This window comes from Hyaena hyaena, unplaced genomic scaffold (genome assembly GCF_003009895.1).
Source record: "Hyaena hyaena isolate Hyena2069 unplaced genomic scaffold, ASM300989v1 scaffold_635, whole genome shotgun sequence".
NCBI classification, from domain to species: Eukaryota; Metazoa; Chordata; class Mammalia; order Carnivora; family Hyaenidae; genus Hyaena; species Hyaena hyaena.
The window spans coordinates 674,718-699,940 of NW_024081269.1; the positions used below are offsets into that span (position 1 = coordinate 674,718).

General features: G+C 37.3%; 1 protein-coding gene across 1 annotated transcript in view; it reads left to right on the plus strand.

The window, feature by feature from the left end:
• The window catches only part of INTS8 (integrator complex subunit 8), a 55,579-nt gene that overhangs the window by 6,998 nt on the left and 23,358 nt on the right, over positions 1–25,223 (plus strand). The window contains exons 4-14 of the mRNA XM_039216501.1: positions 240–291; positions 1,576–1,758; positions 5,187–5,294; positions 6,623–6,778; positions 9,493–9,593; positions 10,018–10,159; positions 15,079–15,149; positions 15,507–15,682; positions 17,762–17,895; positions 19,100–19,210; positions 23,660–23,861. Of these exons, the coding sequence (XP_039072432.1) occupies positions 240–291; positions 1,576–1,758; positions 5,187–5,294; positions 6,623–6,778; positions 9,493–9,593; positions 10,018–10,159; positions 15,079–15,149; positions 15,507–15,682; positions 17,762–17,895; positions 19,100–19,210; positions 23,660–23,861 (1,436 nt within the window). The remainder of the gene's footprint in view (positions 1–239; positions 292–1,575; positions 1,759–5,186; positions 5,295–6,622; positions 6,779–9,492; positions 9,594–10,017; positions 10,160–15,078; positions 15,150–15,506; positions 15,683–17,761; positions 17,896–19,099; positions 19,211–23,659; positions 23,862–25,223) is intronic.

The window sequence follows — 25,223 nt, forward strand, 5'->3', positions numbered from 1 at the left end:
GAGATAGAGAGAGACAGCTTGAGCAGGGGAGGGTCAGAGAGAGAGGGAGTCACAGACTGAAACAGGCTCCAGGCTCTGAGCTGGCAGTCAGCACAGAGCCCGACGCGGGGCTCGAACCCACGAACCGCGAGATCATGACCTAAGCAAAAGTCGGACGCTTAACTGACTAAGCCACCCAGGCGCCCCGAATTTTCAGTCTTTTGAATAACATTTAATTCTTCTCAATCTTTTCTCTTTAGCATGAATCAGATGCAACAGGAGAAAGAACTAACAGAAAACATTTTGAAAGTAGTGAGTATTGGCATCAGTTACACTTTTCTGGGGTGTATTCAGAGCATGTTCACATGCTTCCTCTGACCTTAGGTACGTGAGAGTTGGCAAGGTCTGGAAGCAGTACCGTGTAGGTTTTTATTGTTAGAACGTAGTTTGGTAACAGTTGTAAATCATATAGCTTTTCAGTGTAGTGCTTTACCACCAATTCTGTTGTCTAAATTTCATATTTTAGTAGGTAAAAGAAATCACAGTTACAGATGATACCTTCATATTTTTTCCAAAAATTTTATAATTGATGTGTATTATATTTTAAAATTACTTTTGCAGTCACAAAAATTTAGCAGTTATTATTTAAAAAAAACTTTTTTAAGTTAATTTTAGAGAGAAAGTATGAGCAGAGGAGGGGCAGAGAGAGGGAAACCGAGAATCCCAAGCAGGCTCTGTGCTATCAGTGCTGAGCCTCACACAGGGCTCGATCTCACAAACTCGGAAGACCATGACCTGAGCTGAAACCAGGAGTTGGACACCCAACCAACTGAGCCACCCAGGCACCCCTATAACAATTATTTTTTTAATCTAGTTAGTATAAAAGTGGAAACGTGGGAGTTTCCATCATTTAAAAATGATCTCTGTAATTCTTTACCACCTACAGTGCACCAGAGACACTATGTAAAGTCTAGGGGCTGGGAAATGAGAGAAACATTCTGTGTCTATATAAAATTAATATGCTGTAGTATTTTGAATGTTTATTATTTTTTGAGACATAAAATAGACACAGAGCAAGTGGAGGGGCAAAGAGGGGGAGGAGAGAGGCTCTGTTAGCACAGAGCCTGATGCTGGGCCTGAAGCATGACCATGATCATAATTTGAGCTGTAATCAAGAGTCTAAGATGCTTAACTGACTGAGCCACCCAGGCACCCCATTATTCTATAGTATTTTGAATGTGGGGGGAAAAAACCCTGCATTTTATTTTTGTTACTAGGGCCAACTAAAATGGTGGCTGACACACTGATGCATATAACATTTCTTGAATAAATCAGTGGAAGCAAATCTTTAGACTACTTTTAACTTTTCTGTAAAAAAATAAAAACCAAATGTATCTTTGTATTTTCTGATTTCTAAATAGGAACTTTTACTGTATTTTTTAAAATGTAACTATTTCAACAGATTTAATTGCACTCTTGCTGTGTTAAAAAAAAATCTTTTAATAGCTTAGTACACTCAAGTTGAGTATCCTGTATATGTATTTTGGTTTTCTGTGATATTTGTATTTTAATAATTTGTTTATTGAATTTTTGTAGCTAAAAGAGCAAGCTTCTGATTCTATTTTGGTACTAGAGGCAGCCCTTAAATTAGACAAGGATCTTTATGTCCACACGATGAGAACGCTAGATTTATTGGCAATGGAGCCAGGCATGGTAAATGGAGAAGCAGAGAGTTCTACTGCTGGATTGAAAATCAGAACTGAGGAGATGCAGTGCCAGGTACTTATTTCAGTATTCAATCAGTGGTGGCAAAGTTTTGGAAAATCTTACATGAGATCATTCTAATATTTTAGAATTTCTCCCTTTGTCTTTTTGATTTTGACTTAAGATGCTATTAAAATTTTGACACCTAATTAATTTGTAAATTTTATGGCTTCACTTGAAATTTTTCTAAAAGAAATGGAAGGGAAATTTCATTTGAGTTATGGTCTCTGAAATAGTTTCCCAGTTGTGTTTAGGAGACAGCCTTTAAATACAGAGACTGCAATAAGTATGCAATTGATTTTACAGTTCATTCATATTGTTAGATAATTACACCAAAAAAAAGCCCAAACCCGAACCCCAAACCAAATATTCTGCTAGGCTTTGAAAAATGTTGGCCCCTAGAGAAAATAGTTTTTCAGGGATCTTCATGTAAGGTTGTTCTGTAACTCTGGGCTCTAGTTTCTTTGACAGCTTTCAGTTGATATTGTGAGATCTGTGTATTCGTGTTGTCTTTTTCACTGCTGGATTATAAACTCTGAGATCTTTTTTATTTTTAATGTGTATTTTGCATCTTCCTCACTTTCTAGCAGAGAACGTTAGATATAACAAATGTTAAAATATTCAAAAGCTTTGTAAAGAGGGCCACGAGGATAGTGAGTTTTATGTTCTGTATTCTCTGTGGGAATTGGCATGTCGTCTATTGTTTTTAAAGTTTGGCAGTTCTTTTTTTAAGTAAATTAGTTAAAATAAATTCTGCCCCCAGAATGGGGCTTGAGCTCACAACCCTGAGATCAAGAGTCACGTGCTCTATCAACTAAGGCAGCTAAGCACCCCTTGCATGATTTCTTTTTTTTTTTCTTTTTAAAGTATATTTATTTCTTTTGAGTGAGAGCGCATGTGCAGGAGAGGGGCAGAGAGGGAGAGAAAGAATCCAGGCAGCTCTGCGCTGACAGCAGGGAGCCTGTTGTAGGGCTCAATTCCAAGAACCGTGAGATCATGACATGAGCTGAAATCAAGAGTAGGACACTTAACAGACTGAGCAGCCCCGGCACCCATTGCATGATTTCTTCAGTCACTGTTTCCCATTCCTCAGAAGGGCAGAAGTCGCTATGACCACATGTTGGGAGGTGCCTTTTCAGATAAGCTGGTTGTAGAATTGAAGGTAATCATTTTTTCAGTGCCTGCGGAGATGGCAGTCACAGTTGGAATAGGAGTAATGAAGATTGACAATTGGGAACATCTTTAAATAGTCAATGAAACTTCCATATAAGAGGACTTACGGTACTATATTATCTTATAATCACTGAAAGTCTGTTTAAAAACAATTGGTTATATTTCTGATTTTCATGATCTAGTGGGTGATGCAATCTGCAAAACAAAACAGCCCTTAATAAGACATCTCAGTGTGTTAGGGAAACTGTCAAATATTTTCTTAATTATACAGCTGAGTCCTAATTCTGTGCCTTGAGAGGCAAATTAGCAGCAATACTCATTTCCCAGCACAATATTTAAAGCGTATTCTTAACTAAAACTTACCTGACTCGAAAGGAAAATCTTTAAATTCTTTTCCTAGTAAAACCAAAAATATTTACTCTTCTTCAGGGCAACTTTATTATCAGGCTTTTTGTTTGTTTTTAATTGACTACCTCTTAATTCTAGAATTTAAGCTTGTTTTACGTATGTATGTGGGACTCAAACTCATGACCCTGAGATCAGGAGTTGCATGCTCTATGGAGCCAGCCAGACATTCCTAGAATTTAAACTTGTTTTAGTGGGGGTGCTTAGCTGGCTCAGTTGGTAAAGCTTTTCACTCTTGATCTCAGAGTTGGAGCCCCACTTTGGGTATAGAGATTTCTTAAAAAAGAAATTCTTAAAAAATAAAAAACCTTGTTTTAATGTTATAGTGATACTTGAAAATACCTTTTTGGTATCTTGTACTCTGTCTTTGCCTAGAAAGGGGAATTACATGTAACTATAATGTGTTTATGTATGTGTGTGCATGTGTGTGCTTGTGTGTATGTGTATAAATATATCCTTTTTCTTTCTTTTTTTAAGCTTCTTAAGCATTCTTTGCTCAAGATGGGAGGAAGCATTCTAGAGTGAAAATCAGCTACACATTTAATGTGGACTAAATAGTAGGAAGCAGTGTCCTAGAGGCTGAGAATTCATCTAGATTAGCTCAAGAGGACAGAATATGTGTATATAGTACATATCAGTAAAGAGTAGTTCTGTAATGTTTATCAGAGTGTTAGAGCTTAGGAGTTTGGAGGAGGAATAAGTATCTGTTGGCTAAGATTGGTTTGATGTAGATGGAAATAAAGATGTGGAATGAAGCTTATTTCTAGGATCTGATATGAATTGGGAATTGAGAAGATTGGTGTGGTTGAAATAGAGAATAGAGAGTTTCGAAGAGAGGAGTTAGTCCAGATTCTGAGATTGTTAAAGAGCAGCCCAAAGGGGTTTGAACTTTCTCCTACTTGGGGGGATAATTTGAAGACTTTTTATGAAAATCCGATTTGTCAGCCCTGTGTAGAATAAAGTTTTGAGGCAGGATATTAGGAGCCTTAGGGATCTGGATTTGAGCCTGGGCTCTGCCAGTACTTAGTTATATGCCTTTAAGCAGACATTATTAATTCTGAGCCTTATTCATGTACATAAAATGTTCAAGTTGAATTAAACAGTCGAGCCTTTGAGTTCTGCATTTGGTGAATCTAGGCATCGAATGAAGGTTCTTGAAGAAATCTACAAATATATATATTCAAGTAGGCTCCATGCTCACGACCCTGAGATCAAGAGTTGCATGCCCTATCAACTGAGCCATCCAGCTGCCCCAGGAATTCGCAAGTTCTATGAGTACTTTTTTAGTTGTCTTTTTCTATCCTTTCATTGTCATTAATTCAGATCTTTCTCAGTATTCATTCTGGCCAGTCACCTACTCTTCCCCACTTTGAAAGAAGTGTAGATGAATAGAGAATCCATCATGATGGTGAGTAGCAGTAACAGTGACGGCAAAATCTAGTTGACATGAGCAGCCAGAGCAAGAGTATAGCTGCGCTCTTGGTGTTAGTGCTGGTGAATTCAGGTGAGGAGAGCTTCGGAGTCTAGTGTTGAGATGATGACTGTGCTCACTGGGTCAGTTTTGGCTCTCTTCTTGGCTCTTTGCCTCCCTTGCCCTTTTGTTTTCAAAGGCCAATTCTTTGGCCATGTAATTCTGCAGGCCACCTGAAATCTTAACATTTAAATCTTTTTTCTCTTTAAATCAGTCCACTGGATTCTGTTGCTTCTGACTAAGAATATTGACTATTTCATTGCTCGCTGAAATAAGGAGTTTTTTTCCCTATACATGTACTTGTGTTTTGCTGAGATAAACATAATTTTGAGTTTTGTCAGCTCTTCAGTTCATGAAAAATTACTAAGCACATTGGTATTCATTACCATTTTAGGTGTGTTATGATTTGGGTGCAGCATACTTCCAGCAAGGCTCTACAAATGCAGCTGTTTATGAAAATGCCAGAGAAAAATTTTTTAGAACCAAAGAACTAATTGCAGAGGTAAATACAGTGATAACAGGCACATCATATTCAGTCCTTAAAAAGTCTAAATATGTTTTTGGGTTTAATTTTTCTGATTATTAAAAAAACAAGTATTCATTGTACATTTGGTAAGTTTTAGAAAATACTAAAAGCATTTTGAAAACCTGTATTACAACTGCCTAGAAATTACCCTTTTTGCCATATAAGCTTATTTTCCTCCAGGTTTCATTCTTTGTTTTTATACAATTAAGGTTATATTAACTATTAACTATATATACTATATTATCATGCCTAAATCTTTGAATAGACGTTTAAAGATCTTCTGTGTAGTTGTGCTGTAATTTACTTCATTTCTCTGTTTGGACATTTATGTTTACTGTTTTTATTGATCATAAAGCTATAATCTTTCTATCTCCAAGCATAAAGTTTGTTTTTGGTTTTTAGATACTTGCAAGTTAAATCCCTACAAGTAGAATCATCATGTCAGTGGTTATTAATTTTGTACAGGCTGTGAAACCTAAAACTAAATTGCTTTCCAGGTACTCGGATCAGCAATGAGGGTTTTTTGTTGTTTTTTTTCCTCCAGTTGCTAATTTGGTGGGTGAAATACACTAACTTTAAAACATTTGAATTTCCTTAATTCCTAGTAAGGGTGAACTTTTCATATGTTTATCACTTGCATTTTTCTTCTTATGATTCTGACAAGTGAATTTAAAAATCTATAACTAGGTTTTTGTTTGGTGCCTAGAAAAATTCCCACGTCAGTCTTTCCTCATCAGAGAAGTTGATTAAATGCTCAAGAGATTTGCTTTAAATCTGTTCTAGATCTTTTGGGAATCCCCATTTTACTTTGTCTAGGCAGCTCATCAGATTTGCTCTCTTCTTATGTATTTTTAAATATTTTAAGCTTGTTTTAAACAGTGTTCACTCTTTGATAATTGTCATACCTACTTAGAGTGATGCTGATGTTTACCTTTTGTATGTTGGCCTGAAAACTCTCAACCAGGAGTCGCCAAGTTTCTGGTAAAGGACCAAATAGTAGGTATTTTAGGCTTTGTGCACTACATGCAGTTTATGTTGCATATTGTCATTTATTGCTGTTTCCCCTTTACAACCTTAAGTATGATTCTCAGCTCAAAGGCTGTATAAAAATAGGCCACAGGCTAAATGCCTGTGAGCAATAGTTTGCTGACCCTTGCTCTAAACTTTAACCTTTTCATTTTTTTATGGTTCTTCCAGGCCTGAATTTTCCATTACATTTTCTTGTACTGTTAAAATGCATTGAATGGGTACTCTACTGTTTCTGTTACATCGATGGATAATGATGTATACCTCTTACTTTACAGATAGGTTCATTATCTCTTCATTGTACCATAGATGAGAAGCGGTTAGCAGGCTATTGTCAAGCATGTGATGTTCTTGTACCTTCTTCTGATAGTACATCTCAACAGTTGACGCCATATAGTCAAGTCCATATTTGCTTGAGATCTGGCAGCTATCAGGTAAGATATCTGATGGGGATGTAATAGGGTAATTGGAAAGCTTTGGAAGCCAGACAGAGCTCATTTTAGATTCTGGCGTCACCATTTACAAGTCATATGATTTGGGGCAAGTAAAACTGTCAGATTGGTCTATAAAATGCTAATAAGTACCCCATTTCAAAGGTTCCTAATGAGAATCAAGTGAGAAGTTATAAAATCTAAGTAGCGCATGGTAAAGAGATTGATTCATTGTTGATAATTTTTCTTGAAGGTATAGAATTTGCCTGTTAAGTAAATTCTTCAAGAAACTGTAAGCAGGACTTTTAATTTTTAAAATTATAGGTAAAGAATTGTTATTTTTCTGAACCTTAAGTCTGGTGTTTGGCTTGAAATTGTGGCTTTTGTAGCCCAGCCTTTTTAGCCACTGCAATATTAAGACTGAGGGTAAAGGTGAGCAAAGTGCTATTTGTAGGTTTGGATGCTCTATTCTAGAGCCTGCTTTACCAATGGGCCTGGTTATCATCTTTATTTTACCCATAGAAATGGCTTAAATTAGTCTGTTTATTGCCTCTTGATATATATATATTTATATATATATATATATATATATAAATATATATATTTAGTTTCGTAATAAAAATCACTGGGAATTAGAAACTACTTTTGAAGAGCGCCTGGGTGGCTCAGTGAGTTAAGCGTCCGTGACTTCCGCTCAGGTCACAATCTCACGGTTCGTTAGTTTGAGCTCCACATCGGGCTCTGTGCTGACAGCTCAGAGGCTGGAGCCTGTTTTGGATTCTGTGTGTGTCTCTCTCTCTGCCTCTCCCCTGCTCACACTCTGTCTCTCTCTATCAAAAATCATAAACGATAAAAAAAAAATTGTACTTTTGAAATCTTTATCAGAAAGCCTTCGTGCTAGAAAGTGAATAGTGCCTTCATGTTGCTTCACTCCAAAGTAGCAGTCATGAAATGACAAAGCTACAGCCTTTCTTTCTTTACTTTTAAGGAAAAAAGTTTTTATTTATTTTGAGAGAGGGTGTTAGTTGGGGTGGGGCAAAGACAGAGGGACAATCTCAAGCAGACTCTGTGCCAGCCCAGAGCCCATGCAGGGCTTGAATTCATGAAACCATGAGATCATGACCTGAGCCGCAATCAAAAGTGGGGTACTTAATCAACTGAGCCACCCAGGCACCCTGTTTTTAAAAGTATTTTTTATTTATTTTTGAGAGAGAGTAGGCGAGGTGCAGAGACGTGGATAGAGGATCTGAAGCAGGGCTAGAACTCACAAACCATGAGATCATTACCTGAGCAGAAGTCAGATGCTTAACTGAGTCACCCAGGCGTTCCTTAGTATTTTGAAAAGTTTGTTGTAAGAACTTATGTTTAAAGTGGGTGAGAAGAATTTTTTAAGCTTCTAATAACATACCTGAATTACATCTTTATTTAAAATACTTATTTTGGGGGGAGAGAGAGGGATAACAAGTTGGGGAGCGGCAGAGAGAGGGAGACACAGAATGCAAAGCAGGCTCCAGGCTCAGCACAGAACTCAATGTGGGCTCCAACTCAAGAACTGTGAGATCATGATCTGAGCTGTAGTCGGATGTTTAACCAACTGAACCACCCAGATGCCCCCTGAATTTCCTCTTATTGATGGATTCTTCACCTCCTTTTTGGTCCATGGTCTTCAATTTTAAAAGGTAGAGTTAGGGGGCAGGTGGGATTTTTACTCTCAATCTTAATTTTAAAATTTTATTTTATTTATTTATTTTTTAATGTTTTTTATTTATTTCTAGGAGAGAGAGAGACAACGTGAGCAGGGGAGGGTCAGAGAGAGAGGGAGTCACAGACTGAAACAGGCTCCAGGCTCTGAGCTGGCAGTCAGCACAGAGCCCGACGCGGGGCTCGAACCCACGAACCGCGAGATCATGACCTGAGCGAAAGTCGGACGCCTAACCGACTAAGCCACCCGGGCGCCCCAATTTTAAAATTTTAGAAAAGACTTGTAGCAAGCTATGTTCATGATTTTCTTCAATATATATTTTACATTATAGAAAGACTTTTTTTTTTTCTTTTTGGAAAGACTTTTAAAGTAAACAAGCTTTGGAGCACCTGGGTGGCTCAGTCTGTTAAGCGTTTGACTTCAGCTCAGGTCATGATCTCGTGGCCCATGAGTTCAAGCCCTGCATTGGGCCTTGTGCTGACAGCTCAGAGCCTGGAGCCTGCTTCGGACTCTGTGTCTCTGCCCCTCCCCTGCTTGTATTCTGTCTCTGTCTCAAAAATAAACAAACATTAAGAAAATAAAATCATAGAGGGGAAAAGTAAAGCAGCATAGCATAATGGTGAAAGGAACTCAGGCTGCCACCTTCTGACGTTGGGCAGATTTCTCACCTCCCTTGCCTCAGTTTTCTCAATGTGGGATGTTCTGCTGGGCAGCACTAATTCTAAAGAATTTAGAGCGGGGCGCCTGGGTGGCTCAGTAGGTTCAGCATCTGACTTCAGCTGAGGTCCTGATCTCACAGTCCGTGAGTTCGAGCCCCACGTCAGGATCTGTGCTGACAGCTAGCTCAGAGCCTGGAGCCTGTCTTCAGAGTCTGTCTCCCTCTCTCTCTGAACCTCCCCTACTCACTCTGTCTCTTTTTATCACAAATAAATAAAAACATTTAAAAAAATTTAATAAAGTAAACAAGCTTTGCCATGAGTTTTGAATTGGATTAAATTTTATGTCTGTATTCTAGGATGTAGTAAAGATTTTTATTGAAGATAATTTAACCTTCAGTTTACCTGTCCAGTTCCGGCAGTCAGTACTAAGGGAACTCTTTCAGAAAGCTCAACAGGGGTAAGTAAGTAAATTGAATTACTTTCTTAGACTTGAATAAAAGAGCAAATGCATTTTGGGTTTATAAAAATAGACCTCCAATTACCTGTAAGTCTGTGACGGTACTTTCATCTTTGTTTGTATATGGGAAATTAACATAGCCAGAAGAGCTACTTTAATGTTCATCTGATCCATTCTACAAGCACTGGGGGGACAAAAATTAGAATTTGATTCTATTACCTAATCTGTAACTAAATTGTCCCTTGAACGATTAAAAACTTTGCTGTTCTGTGCTCCCCTGCCCTTGAATTATGCCTGCATAACCTAAAATCTTACCTCTCAAGAATAAATAACTCATTCTCGTGAATTTAGTTCTGTGAAATGTATCTTACTTTTTTTTTAATTAAAAAGAATGTATTAGTAGATCTACTTTTGTATTCTACAGAAATGAAGCTCTAGAGGAAATCTGTTTTAAAGTCTGTGCCTGTAACACAGTCCGTGATATATTGGAAGGTAGAACGATTAGTGTTCAATTTAACCAGCTATTTCTTAGACCTAATAAAGAGAAAATAGACTTTCTTCTTGAGGTAAGACATTTTTTCCCTTTTTGATTCATAATTTTGCTGTAAGCTTACCAGTGACCTCTTAGTTGTCAAATCCGGTGCCCTCTTTTCTGTCTTCATTTGACTATAATAATCGATACTGCTGACAGACTACGCTCTCCCACCTTCTCTTCTGCCAGAGCTCTTTGCTTGGTCTCTGTTACTGCATTTTCCTTTGTCCTTCATTGAGACCTCTTTTGTTCTTCTTTTAGTGTTTCTATTTATAGTAGTTTCGGTTGTGGCTCACTTATCTTCTCCTATCCTTTTTATTCGCATTTAAAGCTTCAGTCATCTGTTGATTCAACATTCCCAAATTATAATTCTGACCTCTCCTGTGAGTTCCAGAATCTGTGTTTGTGTTGGGTTTTTCTATGTCTATCTTTAACTGTCTTAATATAAGAGATATTGAGAGAAATACGTAAAGCATAATTGATACCATTTAGTTTCAAAAATACTACATTGCCAACATTCTATAACTCCTTTTTTTTCTTTTTAAGATTTTATTTTTACGTAATCTCTAAACCCAACGTAGGAGCTCAAATTTACAACCGTGAGACCGAGAGGCACATGTTCTGCTGACCAAGCCAGCCAGGAAGCCCTCTGGAAGTCCTTTTTCTGCTCTTTACCAGACCCTCCATCTCCCCTTGAAAAAGCCCCTGTCCTGCCTTTTGTGATCATCATTTCCTTGCTTTTCTTTGTACTTGTATCACCTTTGCATCCTTAAGGGATATTCTTTAATTTTGAACTTTGTATAAAAACATACAAATGTATTTCTTAATTTTCCTTCACTAAACAGGTTTATGAGCTTTTTTCCAAGTTGAATGCATTTATAGTTGTTTTTTTCATTGTTGTGTTACAACATGACTGTCCTGCAATTTATCCATTCTTCTGATGACATGTTGTTTACATAATGTAGATGGCTATTTTGTTGGAACATTATTATATGTATATCTTGGTGCACACATGTATCAGATGCCTAGAGAAAATCTATCTCTAACATTACTTTGTAATATCAGTGTTTTTGTTGCTAGTTTCCATGAGAGCTCTCATTGGTCACCATCATTTGGTATTGTCGGATTTACTTATGAGGTCATTGTATAATGATTTACTATTGAGATTTCAAATTCCATTTCTCTTATTGCCAGGCAGCGTTTCTTTTACTTTTTGCTCATAATGGAAGTGGAACATCTCGTTTTTCTATTGGATTGTCTGTTTTTGTTTTTGTCTTTTTTTGGTACAAGTTCTTCATATATTTTGTCCTTTACTAATTTTAAGTATTGCAGATATCTTCTCTTGAGTTTGACTTCTCTTTTAACTTTCTTTATATTGTTTTAAAAGCTCTTAATTTTAGCATAATGAAATTTATCAGTCTTTTCCATAAAGGAAAAGATTAGTGAAGTCTCTCTTGTTTAGGGAAACTTCTCCTATCCTGTGGTCATGAAGATGGTCTTATATCTTCTAAAAGCTTTATAGCTTAGCCTTCCTTTCACATTTAGGTCTTTAATCCACTTACAGTTAGTTGATTTCTGTGTGTCATGTGAAGTAGCTGGTCTGGTGTCACTTTTTCATCTCCTAGGACTATCCGTTTTCTTCTAGTACAATTTTTTTTTTAATTTTTAAAGGTTTTTTTTTTTTTTCTTTTTTGAGAGAGAGCATGCACCTACATGGGTGAGGGCCATAGAGGGAGAGAATTCATCCCAAGCAGGCCCCGCACGGTCCTCACACATCACATGCAAGGCTTGATCTCCTACACCTGAGCCAAAATCAAGTCAGATGTGTAACCAGTTGAGCCACCCACCCAGTTGCCCCTCCGCTACCAGTTTTTTGGAAGTGCTTACCTCTGTGGTCTGTTGAGTGTCCATACATGTGTGGGCCTGTTACTGGGCTCTGTTCTGTAGCACTTTTCTGTTTGTCCACAGGTCAGTATCCCTATGTCATGATTACATTTAAACACAAGCCTTGTTTTTTAAAGTTGTATTGGCTTATGTTTATCCTTTGCATTTTCTTTGCATAGACTCAGATTGTCAAGTTCTGCAAATAAGCCTTTTGGGTTTTTGCTTGAAGCTGCATTATGTTTAAAAACCAGTTTGAGAAAAATTAATATCTTCATACTGGAATTCTAATCTTTGAATTAGTCCAGTTCTTGATTTATTTACACATTGTTTGATGTCCTTTGGAGCTTTATAATTTTTTACATAGAAGTCTTTTTTGTTTATGAACTTGAAAATGAAAGTAGTTTATGCATTGGCATAGAGGTACAATTGAACTTTGTATAATTTTGCTTCCAATTACTTTGCTAAACTTTTTTTTTTTTTTTTCAAGTTTATTTTTGAGAGTGAGTAAGAGCACAAGCAAGGGAGGGGCAGAAAGGTAGCCCATTTTTCCTGATTAGTTTTAAGAGGTTGTTTTATAAGAATTTGTCCACTTAAGGCAAACCATAAGAGACTCTTAAATTCAGAGAACAAACTGAGGGTTGATAGGGGATGGGGAAAAGGGGAAAATGGGTGATGGGTAGTGAGGAGTGCACTTGTTGGGATGAGCACTAGGTGTTGTATGTAAGTGATGAACCATAGGAATCTACCCCAGAAACCAAGAACACACTTTATACACTGTATGTTATGACAGTAAGTTATATTTAAAAAAATAAAATCAGAAGAGAAAAAAACTGATACAAAAATTTGTCTATTTAATCTAAATATTTAAGTTTATTAAGTTTTTTAAATTTAAATGATCACAGCATTCATTAAAGATGCCCTATTTCATGTTTTAATTACTTAAGAATTGAACTTAATTAACATATTTGTTCTATTAAAAGTTAACACCTATTCCCTGTGTTTCACGACATGTTTACAGTGCATCACTATGTATGAATAAACTGTTAAGAAAGCATATTTGAGTATTACTTATCATTAATATTTATAGTGTGGAGCAAAATTATTACAGTGTAAATATTTTATACATCAAGATGCTCTGATGTGATATATGCTGTTAGGGTAATCTGTTTATTTGAGTATAGTATTTTTACAATACTCTTTCTGAGCATGGTACTTTAAAAATTACTATTTTTTTTTTACCTTTTAATTACAGTTTCATTGAGGTATAATTCACATATCCTACTATTCATCCATTTAAAGTGTACAATCCGGGCCTAGGTAGCTTAGTCAGTTCACTTTCTGACTTTGGCTCAGGTCATGATCTTGTGGTTTGTGAGTTTGAGCCCTGCTTGGGGCTCTGTGTTGAAAACTCAAGAGTCTGGAGCCTGCTTTGGATCTGTGTCTCCCTCTCTCTCTGACCCTCCCCTACCCATGCTGTCTCTCAGAAATAAAAACATTAAAAAAATTTTTTTTTGAATTTAAAAAAGTTAAAAGATGTTTTTAAAATTATACTATCCAGCGATGTTTTAGTATGTGCCTAGATTTGTATAGCCACCACATCAGTCAGTTTTAGAACATTTTCATCCTCCTCTTCTACCTCACACTAAAATCTCTGATCTATTAGCAGTCATCCCTCATTTCCTCCAGTCCCCATAGCCTCAGGCAACTACTGATCCACTTTTGTCTCTAGATTTGCCTGCTGCCTATGATGGACATTTCATATAAGCAAAATAGGTGGTCTTTTTTTTTTTTTTCTTCTTTCTGGTTCTTTACTAAATGTTTTCAAGGTTCATCCATGTTATAGTATGTATCAGTGCTTCATTTTTTTTTTTTAAATATTTATTTCTAGGAGAGAGAGACAGCGTGAGCAGGGGAGGGTCAGAGAGAGAGAGAGAAACAGACTCTGAAATAGGCTCCAGGCTCTGAGCCTGGCAGTCAGCACAGAGCCCGACGCGGGGCTCAAACCCACGAACTGCGAGATCATGACCTAAGCAAAAGTCAGACGCTTAACTGACTAAGCCACCCAGGCGCCCCAGTGCTTCATTTTTTTATGGCTGAGTAACAATTATTAAATGGATATACTATTCATTTTTGTTTTTGTTTTCTTAAAAAATTTTTAAAATATTTTTTTATTTATTTGTGAGAGAGAATGAGCAGGGGAGAGTTAGAGAGAGAGGGAGACACAGAATCCAAAGCAGGCTCCAGGCTCTGAGCTGTCAGCACAAAGCCCAACGCGGGGCTCGAACCCACGAACTGTGAGATTATGACCTGAGCCAAAGTCGGACGCTTAACCGACTGAGCCACCCAGGTGTCCCACAGTATTGTTCATTTTGTATGTCAATCAGTTGATGGACTTGAGGGTTATTTCCACTTCTTGGCTATTACGTATGAATAATGCTGCTGTGAATAGTCTATGATTATTTTTTTTTATATTAACGTATTAGAGACTATTTGACAATTTCCTTAGGTTAGAGACTTTGATACTGATTGCTTTATTTTGGCTTCTTGTAAGCTATAGGAGAAATCCTAATCTGATGAATAAACTCAGAATATTATGAGACTATTATTTGTAGATAACTAATTTCCATAACGTGTTTGTTCTTTCATTTCACTGATTAGTTTTAAAACCTTGGTTACTTTCCTAAACATTGGTTCTATATATTTTAGCTGTTACTGATCATTTAGCTCTAAGATGAATATCCTCTCTTTTGACTGGAGCTACTGCAGAGTCCATCACCTCATATAATTGGTTAGCATACTTTATACATTCTGGGAGAACGCTATACCAGGCTAGGTAGCGGCTTCTTTATTTCATATAAATGACTGCAGTTGTTGAAATGATCACATTCTACTCCCTCTCCCCATGATGATTCTTACTCAGTCTCATCTTTTAAATTACTTAACCAAATCTGTGATTGATATGTGGCTGAAGAAGGAATATTTGGTTGTTTTTAAATCTAAGCTTTTCTAACTATAAGTGTACATTTTAAAAAGTGCCAGTATTCAAATAAAAATTACTTACATTCCTAGGTATGTTCAAGATCAATAAATTTAGAAAAAGCTTCAGATTCTTTGAAAGGAAACATGGCTGCTTTTCTAAAGTAAGTGCCCTTTTCTCTTTAACTTTGAATTTAGTTTTGTGAGAAAAATAGCTTTTTTTTATTTTTTGTATTTATCCTGCATGTCTTATAAACAGGCAGTCATTTGAGAGCTAGTTAAGTTCAGATTTGTATAGAGACACAAAATTTAGAATTCTTCTAGTTACTCTTTTTGTATATTGTGACATTGACATCACAGTTTTAGGACCAAAATATTTTTAAATCTATTTCAGATATTATATAGTTTATAAAATTGTAGCTTGTTAAATGGTTTATTAATAAAGATTGGTTAATATGATTGTTTTTCCCAAACTAAATTACGAACTTTCTTTGTTTTTACACTGTTTTTTACTGATATAGGAATGTGTGTCTGGGGTTGGAAGATCTGCAGTATGTTTTCATGATTTCTTCACATGAGCTTTTCATTACATTGTTGAAAGATGAAGAACGAAAGCTACTGGTTGATCAAATGAGGAAGAGATCCCCTAGAGTAAATCTGTGTATTAAGCCTGTAACTTCATTTTATGATATCCCAGGTTAGGTCTTTAGTCTGCTAGTGAAAATGTTGGCACACTGCATTTCTGTTATATTCACCCTTCAGTGTATTTGAAGATGCCTTCTCATCTGTTTTAGTTTATATTTATGTCCGTAATTAATTTGAAATTTACCAGTCCTCTGTAGTCCTATTTCTCTCCAAGCAGTTAGGTGCTGGGATGCTGCTGAGTTTGTGGTTAATGGAGATAGAGGCATAGATACACAAAAGATTTTAATTGGTAAAAATAGACCAAGGTTCTATTGCTAAATACATTCTTGGAGATAAAATGAGAGCTGGGAGGGGCATCTGGATGTCTCAGTTGGTTAAGCATCTGACTTCGGCTCAGGTCATGGCCTCACAGTGTGTGAGTTCAAGCCCCTTGTCAGGCTCTGTGCTGACAGCTCAGCCTGGAGCCTGCTTCAGATTCTGTGTCTTTCTCCCTCTCTCTGCCCCTTCCCCGCTCACATTGTCTGTCTCTCTCCCTCAAAAATAAAAATTTAAAAATGTTTTTTCAATAATTTAAAAAAAAGAGCTGGGAGGGGAGTCCCCAGACTCAAAAAACATACATGCTTTCATGCATTTCAGCCTACATCACTGTGGTACTGTCTGCTGGCTAAGCATTCAACTTGGGCAATGTTGCCATTTTTTATCTTATTTTTTTGATGATTTTTTCCCCATTTTTGCTTTTATAAATAGAAGTAGAAAACATAGTGCTGTTCATTAATAAGAAACGTAAGCTTTAGAGCATAATATAAATGAGACAGAATTCAGTTTAACAAAACAATTGTAGCTGCTTTGAACCTCACTATGTTTAAAATTTTTTAAAAATTTTTTATTTATTTTTGAGAGACAGCGCAAGCAGGGGAGGGGCAGAGAGAGAGGGAGATACAGAATCCGAAGATAGGCTCCAGGCTCTGAGTTAGCTGTTAGCACAGAGCCCAACGTGGGGCTCAAACCCACGAACCATGAGATCATGATCTGAGCCGAAGTCAGATGCTTAAGTGACTGAGCCACCCAGGCTCCCCGAACCTCACTATGTTTAAACTTGTTGACCAATTGTAAAAGAAAATGACATTAACACCTAAAATGCTGGGAATAGGTTAATGAAGGCTGTATCTGAAAATTGAGTAGTAATTAGGGATTTTAAGGATCTTTTTAGTTCTCTAGGATGGCAGTCCCTCCTCCTTTTCTTCCTCTTCCTTTAAAAAATATTTTGAATATTTTTTGAAATTTTTTGAATGTTTATTTTTAATTTTTAAATGTTTTGTTTATTTGGGGGAGGGGCAGTGTGAGCAGAGGAGGGTCAAAGAGAGGGAGTACAGAGTCCAAAGCAGGCTCCAGGCCCTGAGCTAGCTGTCAGCACAGAGCCCGACGCGGGGCTCGAACCCACGAACTATGAGATCATGACCTGAGCCAAAGTCGGACACTTAACTAACTGAGCCACCCAGGTGCCCCTGAATGTTTATTTTTGAGAGAGAGAGAGAGAGAGAGAGAGATACACAGAATTTGAAGCAGGCTTCAGGCTTTGAGCTGTCAACTGAGAGAGGGGGACAATGTATATTAAAATAAAAATATATTTGTACATACTTTTATTAACACATTATGTTTGAAGGTAGGAGACTGTCTACATAAGTGAATATTTCCATATAGCCCACCTTATTCTTTCCATGAGCCAGTTACTGATTTTTTTTTTTTTAAGTTTATTTATTTATTTTGAAAGAGAGAGTCTGAGTGAGCAGGGGAGGGGGAGAGAGAATCCCAAGCAGGTCCTGCTCTGTCAGCATGAAGCCCGATGCATGGCTTGATGCCACAACCCTGGGGTCATGACCTGAGCTGAAATCAAGAATCAGATGCTTAACCAACTGTTTCATCTTTATTAAATGCAGACCTAATACAAATTGTTAGATTTTTTTATGTGAGGATAAAATTAATATATAATTTACAGAATATATATTGAGTGAATGAGTTCTCAAGATGAGAGTGGTATTTCACTTAATACTTAACACAGTTTCAACAATTTATTCTCATATTTGTAGGATTCCTTTGAATTAAGTCATTATTGAAACAAATCTTTTCTTAGCCTCAGCAAGTGTCAACATTGGCCAGTTGGAGCATCAGCTGATATTGTCAGTGGATCCCTGGAGGATTCGACAGATTTTAATTGAATTACATGGTATGACGTCAGAGCGCCAATTCTGGACAGTGTCTAACAAGGTTAGAAACCCTTTGTCAAGAACAGATAAGAAAGTTATTTTTTTCTTGTACTTTAACAGAAGAGTTATTCCCTGACCTTCTTGAGAATAAAGACCCCCATTTGTCAACAATATTAGGACCTTCATGTGACAATAGTTACACTTTGAACATCCATTGTTGGAGAAAATTCAAAATGTCAAAAAGGATACTTTTAAATCTGTAACTTCTAAAAATACGTTTATGTTCTATTTATTGTCATAGCGTCTCCATATATTTTAAGTACACTTCTAAGTGTATGTATGAGGTATATTTATGTAGTCTGTAGCTGCTACTTCCTGTGTGCTTGAGAAATATTTTTGTACCCTCTTGAAGTCTAAAGCCTACAGGTTGTAACCAATTTATTAAAACTTCCTTATAGAACATTTTTGGCTTTACATGTTTACTTAAAAATGCCCAGCTAATGTATTTACCTGTTTTTGAAGTTATTTATTTAAAACCTTTCCTGCATGCCAAGTGCAGATGAAGATAGCTTTTTGAACACCGTTTCAGTGGTGCATAGCTAGAGCTACAGGGAAAGAGCCCGTGTATGCAGGAGAAAGAAGTATGGTGGTACTTCTAACTTACTGCGTACTGCTTTGCTGAAAATGTAGTAAAAAAGCATCCAGACGTTCGTGTATATTTTATGAGATTTGAACATATAAGTGCAGTGAAATGAAAAATTTCTCTGAACATTAGTGTTGACCTGATCATTAGTGCTCATTTTATAGGTGAAGTATTATAGCATAGTAATTAAGAGAGGGAGTTCTGATCTGAATGCCTGAGTTTGAATCCCAGCCTCTATATTTATTAGCTGTATAATCCATCTTGGGCAAGTTATTTGACATCTGTGCTTCACTTTTCTTATCTGTAAAATGAGGATAATAGTACCTAATTCATAGTATTGTGGTGAGGATCACATAAGTTAATACATGCAGTCAGTCCTAGGGCTTTTTTTCCTCTTTTCTATGCACTATCTTTTAGAGCGTTCCAACCCATTTAATTTATTACTGGTTTATAGTGAATGTTTGTTTTGATTAGCATTTCATTATAGCCATCATTTTCCTTTTTCTACGAAAGTGATTTTTGCATGATTATTTTAAATGTGCTTGAAGATTATTGATTCTTCTCTAGATTTGGATTTGTGTGTGTGTATGTGTGTGTATTTATATATTTTTATTTCTTGTAGTGGGAAGTACCTTCTGTTTATAGTGGGGTTATCCTGGGGATTAAAGACAGTTTAACAAGAGATTTGGTTTACATTCTGTTGGCCAAAGGTTTACACTGCAGTGCTGTTAAGGTGAGTAAAAGCATATATCAACTACTGGTTAAAATCTGTTTTATCAATTTTATTGTAAAACCCAGGAATCAGAATCTCCTATATTTTCCTTGATCTCAAAATACAGTCCTAGGCCTAAAGGGTATTTTCTCGCCCCTCTTAAAGGATATTTTAAAAGGTATTTTGGTTCTTTTTCCTTTACCTTCACAATTGTACCAAAGTGTTTTTGGATATACAGATTCCTTGAGACCCTGAAAAATTATATATTGTATCTCTTAGGATTTACTTAGTAAAATTGTATTCCAGGCTCTAAGTACAAAACAGAATCCCTTAAAATTACTTTTGTAGTTTATTTTACACAAGGAGTTTGTAACGTTTTTGGGAGGTTGACACCGAAGTGAAGTGTTAAATGATATAAGAAGGTATAATTGCACAAGTAATAGTACAGTAAATTCTATAAGCAGGTTAATGGTAGTATTTCCAAATTTAGCTCCCGCAGAAATCCTGAGCCAAAGGTCAAGGCTTGAAAAAGTTAGTGAGGTAAAGGGGATTTCACCATGTGGAAGAGCTCAAAGATAAGAAATCGGAAGGTTTACAAGGGGACTGGAAGCAAAAAGCTGATGTTAAGAGTATCATTTGGTATGTGAAGCTGGGCAGTGATAAGGCTAGAAGTGGAAATAAGACGCAGCCTCTACAGACCCTGGGAGCGTTGCTAGACCGACAGTTTCCTAGCTAGAAGTCCAGCATGTAGATGTTTTAGGGTTTTTTTTTAAAAATAATTTATTGTCAAATTGGCTTATATACACACCCAGTTCTCATCACAAGTGCCCTCCTCAGTGCCCATTAGACATTATAGTTTTAAGAGAAGCAGTATCCAGCTTTTTTTCTTGTCTTTCCTAAAATTGATTGGCCTGAAAAACTCTTATGGTTGACACACCCTATTGTTTCCCCTTTCCATTGTTCCATTCTCTTTTCACGCTTATCCTTTTCTAGCTTACCTTAGAAAGGTGGAGGAGGGGTGCCTGGGTGGCTCACTTGGTTAAGTGTTCAATTGTTGCTTTTGGCTCGGGTCATGATCCCGTAGTCCTGAGATGGAGGCCTATGTTGGCTCCGAACTGAGTGTGGAGCCTGCTTGGGACTCTCTCTTTCTGCCCCTCCCTTCTCTCTCTCTCTCTCTCTCTCTCTCTCTCTCTCTCTTTCTCAATAAATGTTTAAAAAAAAAAACAAAGGTGGGGGAGGAGCCATATTTTAGCTTTATAGTAAGTTTTGAAAAATCAAGTGCTGTCAAGGCCTCCAGTTTGATTGTACTTGATAATGATTTTGGCTAGTCTAGGTCCTTTGATTTTTATTTTACTTAATTATTTTTAAGATTTTATTTAAGTAAACTCTGCACCCAATGTGGGGCTTGAACTTACAGCACTGAGATTAAGATTGGCATGTTCTGCCAACTGAGCCAGCCAAATGCCCTTCCCTTTTGCTTTTTAATATAAATTTTAGAATCAGCTTTTCAGGAAGGAAAAAAAAAAAGCCTGCTGGGATTTTGAATTAGATTGCAGTGAATCTATAAATTGATTTGGGGACAGTTGATAACATTATGTCTTTCAGTCCATGAACTTGGTATAGGTCTTCATTTATTAGGCCTCTATTTATTTATGTCCTTATCTTGTTCTGAAATTTTCAGCATAAAAATCTTGCATGTATTTTGTTAGATCTATCCCTATTGAGAGAGTGGGAGAGTGCATGTGCATGGGATTGAGGCAGAGAGAGAATCCCAAGCAAGCCCTGAGCTGCCGGCAAGGAGCCTGATATAAGGCTTGATGCCATGAACTGTGAAATTGTGAGCTGAGCCAAAATCAAGAGATAGATGCTTAAATGACTGAACCACCCAGGCATGTCCCCCCCACCCCAAAATACTTCCAAGCTTAAAACATTTATATCAGGAAGTAAATATTCATGTAAAACTGAATATTTTTAAGAGGGCAACGAGCAAGAACCTTTTGTAGATAGTGCTGTAAACCAGAGGCTCTCAAAGTGTGACCCCCACACCAGCAGCATTGGCTATATTTGGGAACTTGTTAGAAATGCAAAATATTGGGCCCCCCCCTTAGACCTACTGAATCAGAAACTGTGGATAGGGCCCAGCAGTTTGTTTTAATAAGCCCTCCAGGTAATTTCTGATGCATGCTAAATTTCAGAACTGTTTCTAGACCAATACTGTCCAGAAATACCATGCAAGCCACATTTGTAATTTATGATTTCCTTGTAGCCACATTTTTAGAAGTACAAAAGTGATTTAAACCTGCTATATCTAAACTATTGCTTCAACAAATAAGCAATATAAAAATTATTGAAGTGTTTTTGTTTTGTTTTTTAAATGTGTGTGCTAGGTTTTCACTCAAAATCCAGTATTTTACACTCAGAGAACCTCCCAATTTGGACTGGTCACAATTCACATACTCAGTAGGCACATGTAGCTCGTGGCTACCATGTTGGAACGTACAGCTCTAGACAGTAGTGAGCTATTGAAAAGTTTATAATGGGGGCATGTCATTGACGTGCCTTTTCTCCTTCCACCCCTAAAATATTTAACATTTATTGAGCACAGAGACTATCCTGCAGTTTTCTTTATTTGTTGACTTCTTCCTCACACATACACACAAACTGGAAGGTGTTAGCTCGCTTTTATAGGTGAAAAATCAGAGACTCAAAGGTATTAAATTCTTTGAGCTCCCACAGCTAGTAAGTGGCACAAGTGTTGGAAAGGAATGTTGAGAAGGTAAAATCTAGAATTGATTGCTTCCTCATGTGCTATGGAAGACAAGAAGGAGAAAATGGAGAGCGATGCTCGTGTTTCTGCTTGGGATGCCAGCATGTGAATATGGAAAAGCATTTTTGAAGGACTTGATTATTCATTTTTAAAATGTTTAGTTTGGGCCTGTGGTTGGAAACAGCCTAGAGCTTGGGGAATGGTCTGGGCTAGAGATAGAAATTTGAGAGGCATCAGCGACCACCCAGGGAGAACATATAGAGCCTAGAGGATGTGACATTGGGTCCAAGAAACAGTGGCAGGATGGGTACAAGGACCAGACACAGGTAGAGTCATAATAGCAAAGGGAGTAGAGAGATGTCCAACACAAGGCAGTGAGTAGCGTGGGGATGCAGCCCCTAGGTTCTGTACGATAACTAGAGTGTACAGTCAGTTGAACAGTTAGAAGGTCTTTGTTTAGTGGGAGCTATTTCTTCTTTGTGGTGGGGGTAGGAGTAAAGGAGGCATCTGTTGGGGGGGAAGAGAGAATGAACAAAGACTACTCTTCAGAAAAATTAGAAGCAGATGTGGAAGAAAGGGATTGAATTATACTGAGTTTGATTTATTAGCCAATTATGTGGACTAAGGTCATGTACAGAGATTTTAGAATGTAAGACCTCGTTGGGGCGCCTGGTGGCTCTGTCAGTGAAGTGTCCGACTTCAGCTCAGGTCATGATCTCACAGTTTGTGGGTTCGAGTCCCGCGTTGGGCTCTATGCTGACAGCTCAGAGCCTGGAGCCTGCTTCAGATTCTGTGTCTTCCTCTCTCTGCCCCTCCCCACTCATGCTCTGTCTTTCAAAAATAAATAAACATTAAAATAATTTTTTTAGAATGTAAAACTTTGTTGAAGAGTCTAAGATCCAGCTCTGAGTAGGCTAGGTGTAGAAGGGTACTTGTCATAAAATCTGTATTCATTCTGTGTATACATATGCATAGAAGATGTATAATTTATGTGGATGTATTCTGTATATGTATATACATACATGGCTCATATATAACAAGCATATAGATATAGAATATATATTATATGTGTGTATGTAATATGTATAGCTTATATAAAATGTATGTATATGACATGTATATAATGTAAAAGGTTTTTTGGTTTTACAATTTATGTAAAACTTGTTTAATATTGTAGCATGTTTTTATGCTGTTTATTATATATTTTAAAAAGTTATTTAAATTCAAATTAGTTAACGTACCATGTATAGTGTTGGTTTTAGGAGTGGAAACCAGTGCTTCATAACTTCCTTATAACACCCGGTGCTCATCCCAACAAGTGCCTTCCTTAATGCCCATCACCCATTTAACCCATCCTGCCACCCACCTCCCATCCAGCAAACCTCAGTTTGTTCTCTGTATGAAGAGTCTCTTATGGTTTGCTTCCCTCTCTATTTTTATCTTACTTTTCCTTCTCTTCCCCTGGGTTCATCTGTTTTGTTCTTAAGTTCCACTGATTTTTTTAAACTACAAAAGATTAAGTATTAGAACAAATCAGTGACACAGATGATAAAGCAAAAGCTAGTCTAGCCTCACTTTCCAAGACAACCAGTATGAACCGTTTAAATTAATCCTCCTCCTCTTCGGTCCCTACTCCTAAAGATGCACATTTTTTGATTCCAGGGGAGAAGTGATCCAATGATTTGTTTTTTTTTTTTCTCTAGGACTTTCCCCATGCCAAACAGTTGTTTGCTGCTTGTTTGGAGTTGGTAACAGAGTTCTCACCGAAACTCCGTCAGGTCATGCTGAATGAGATGCTGCTTTTAGATATTCATACACATGAAGCTGGAACAGGGCAATCAGGAGAGAGACCTCCTTCTGATCTTATTAGTAGGGTGCGAGGCTATCTGGAAATGAGGCTTCCCGGTAAGACTTTCACAAAGCCAAAGTTGAGAAATAACAGTACTCAGGTAATTGTGGGGAAGAATCTAAAAAAGCATCTGCTTGACTTTTTGTCATCTGTAAAAAAAAGTTACCTCTCTCCTAAAACAGAGTTCTGACCTGGAGTTCACTTGAGAACATTGAGGATAATGTAGGAAACTTCATTTCCAAGAATTGCTGTAACAAAGTACCACAAGCTAGATGAATTAAAACAGAAATTTATTCTCTCATACTTTTAGAGTGAAATCAAGGTGTCAGCAAGGTCATGCCCCCTCTGAAGGCTCTGGGAAAAAGCCTTCTAGCTTCAGGTGGCTCCAGCAGTCTTCACTATTCCTTACTTAGCCTGTAGCTTCACACTCCCGTCTCTGCCTCCTTTGTTACATGGCCTTCTCAGGGAGTGTGTGTGTCTTATAAAGGCAGTAGTCATTGGATTTAGGGTGTGTGCTAATTCAATATGATCTCATCCTAACTAAGTATATCTGTGAAGGTCCTGTTTCCAAGTGAGGAAACTCTGAGGTCTCAAGTGGAAATGAATTTTGAGGGGCCGCTGTTCAACACATTACAAAATTATACTGCAGTTTTTTTTTTTTAATGTTTTATTTATTTCTGAGAGAGAGGCGGCATGAGCAGGGGAGGTTCAGAGAGAGAGGGAGACACAGAATCAGAAGCAGGTTCTAGGCTCTGAGCTAGCTGTCAGCACAGAGCCCAATGCGGGACTCGAACCCATGACTGTGAGATCATGACCTGAGCCGAAGTCAGACGCTTAACCCTGAGCTACCCAGGCACCCCTGTATTGCAGTTTTTTTTTTTGTTTTTTGTTTTTTAATTTTTTTAACGTTTATTTATTTTTGAGATAGAGACAGAGTATGAGCCGGGGAGGGTCAAAGAGAGAGGGAGACACAGAATCTGAAACAGGCTCCAGGCTCTGAGCTGTCAGCACAGAGCCCAACGCGGGGCTTGAACCCACAGACCTCGAGATCATGACCTGAGCCGAAGTCAGCCGCTTGACCGACTGAGCCACCCAGGCGCCCCAACCCTGTATTGCAGTTTTAAGATACTTTGTTAAAGAATCAAAATGTCCTTGAAGGTACAGGTTAAAAGTTTAATTCCTCATTACCATCATAGAAATGTTCAAAATGTTTGCCAGTGAGTCAAGAACTCACTTGTCACTTACGAACAGATCTTGTGTGTCCAGTTTTAAGTGTAAATATGTCATTGTGAAAAGGAGCTTATATATATTGTCTCTGTTGTATGTAAATCTTACGTAAAGCAGTTTCTTCATTTTATATGTTTGAGAGTAATTAAATCATGCTATATACATTTAAGGTTGTGAACAGTACAATTGAA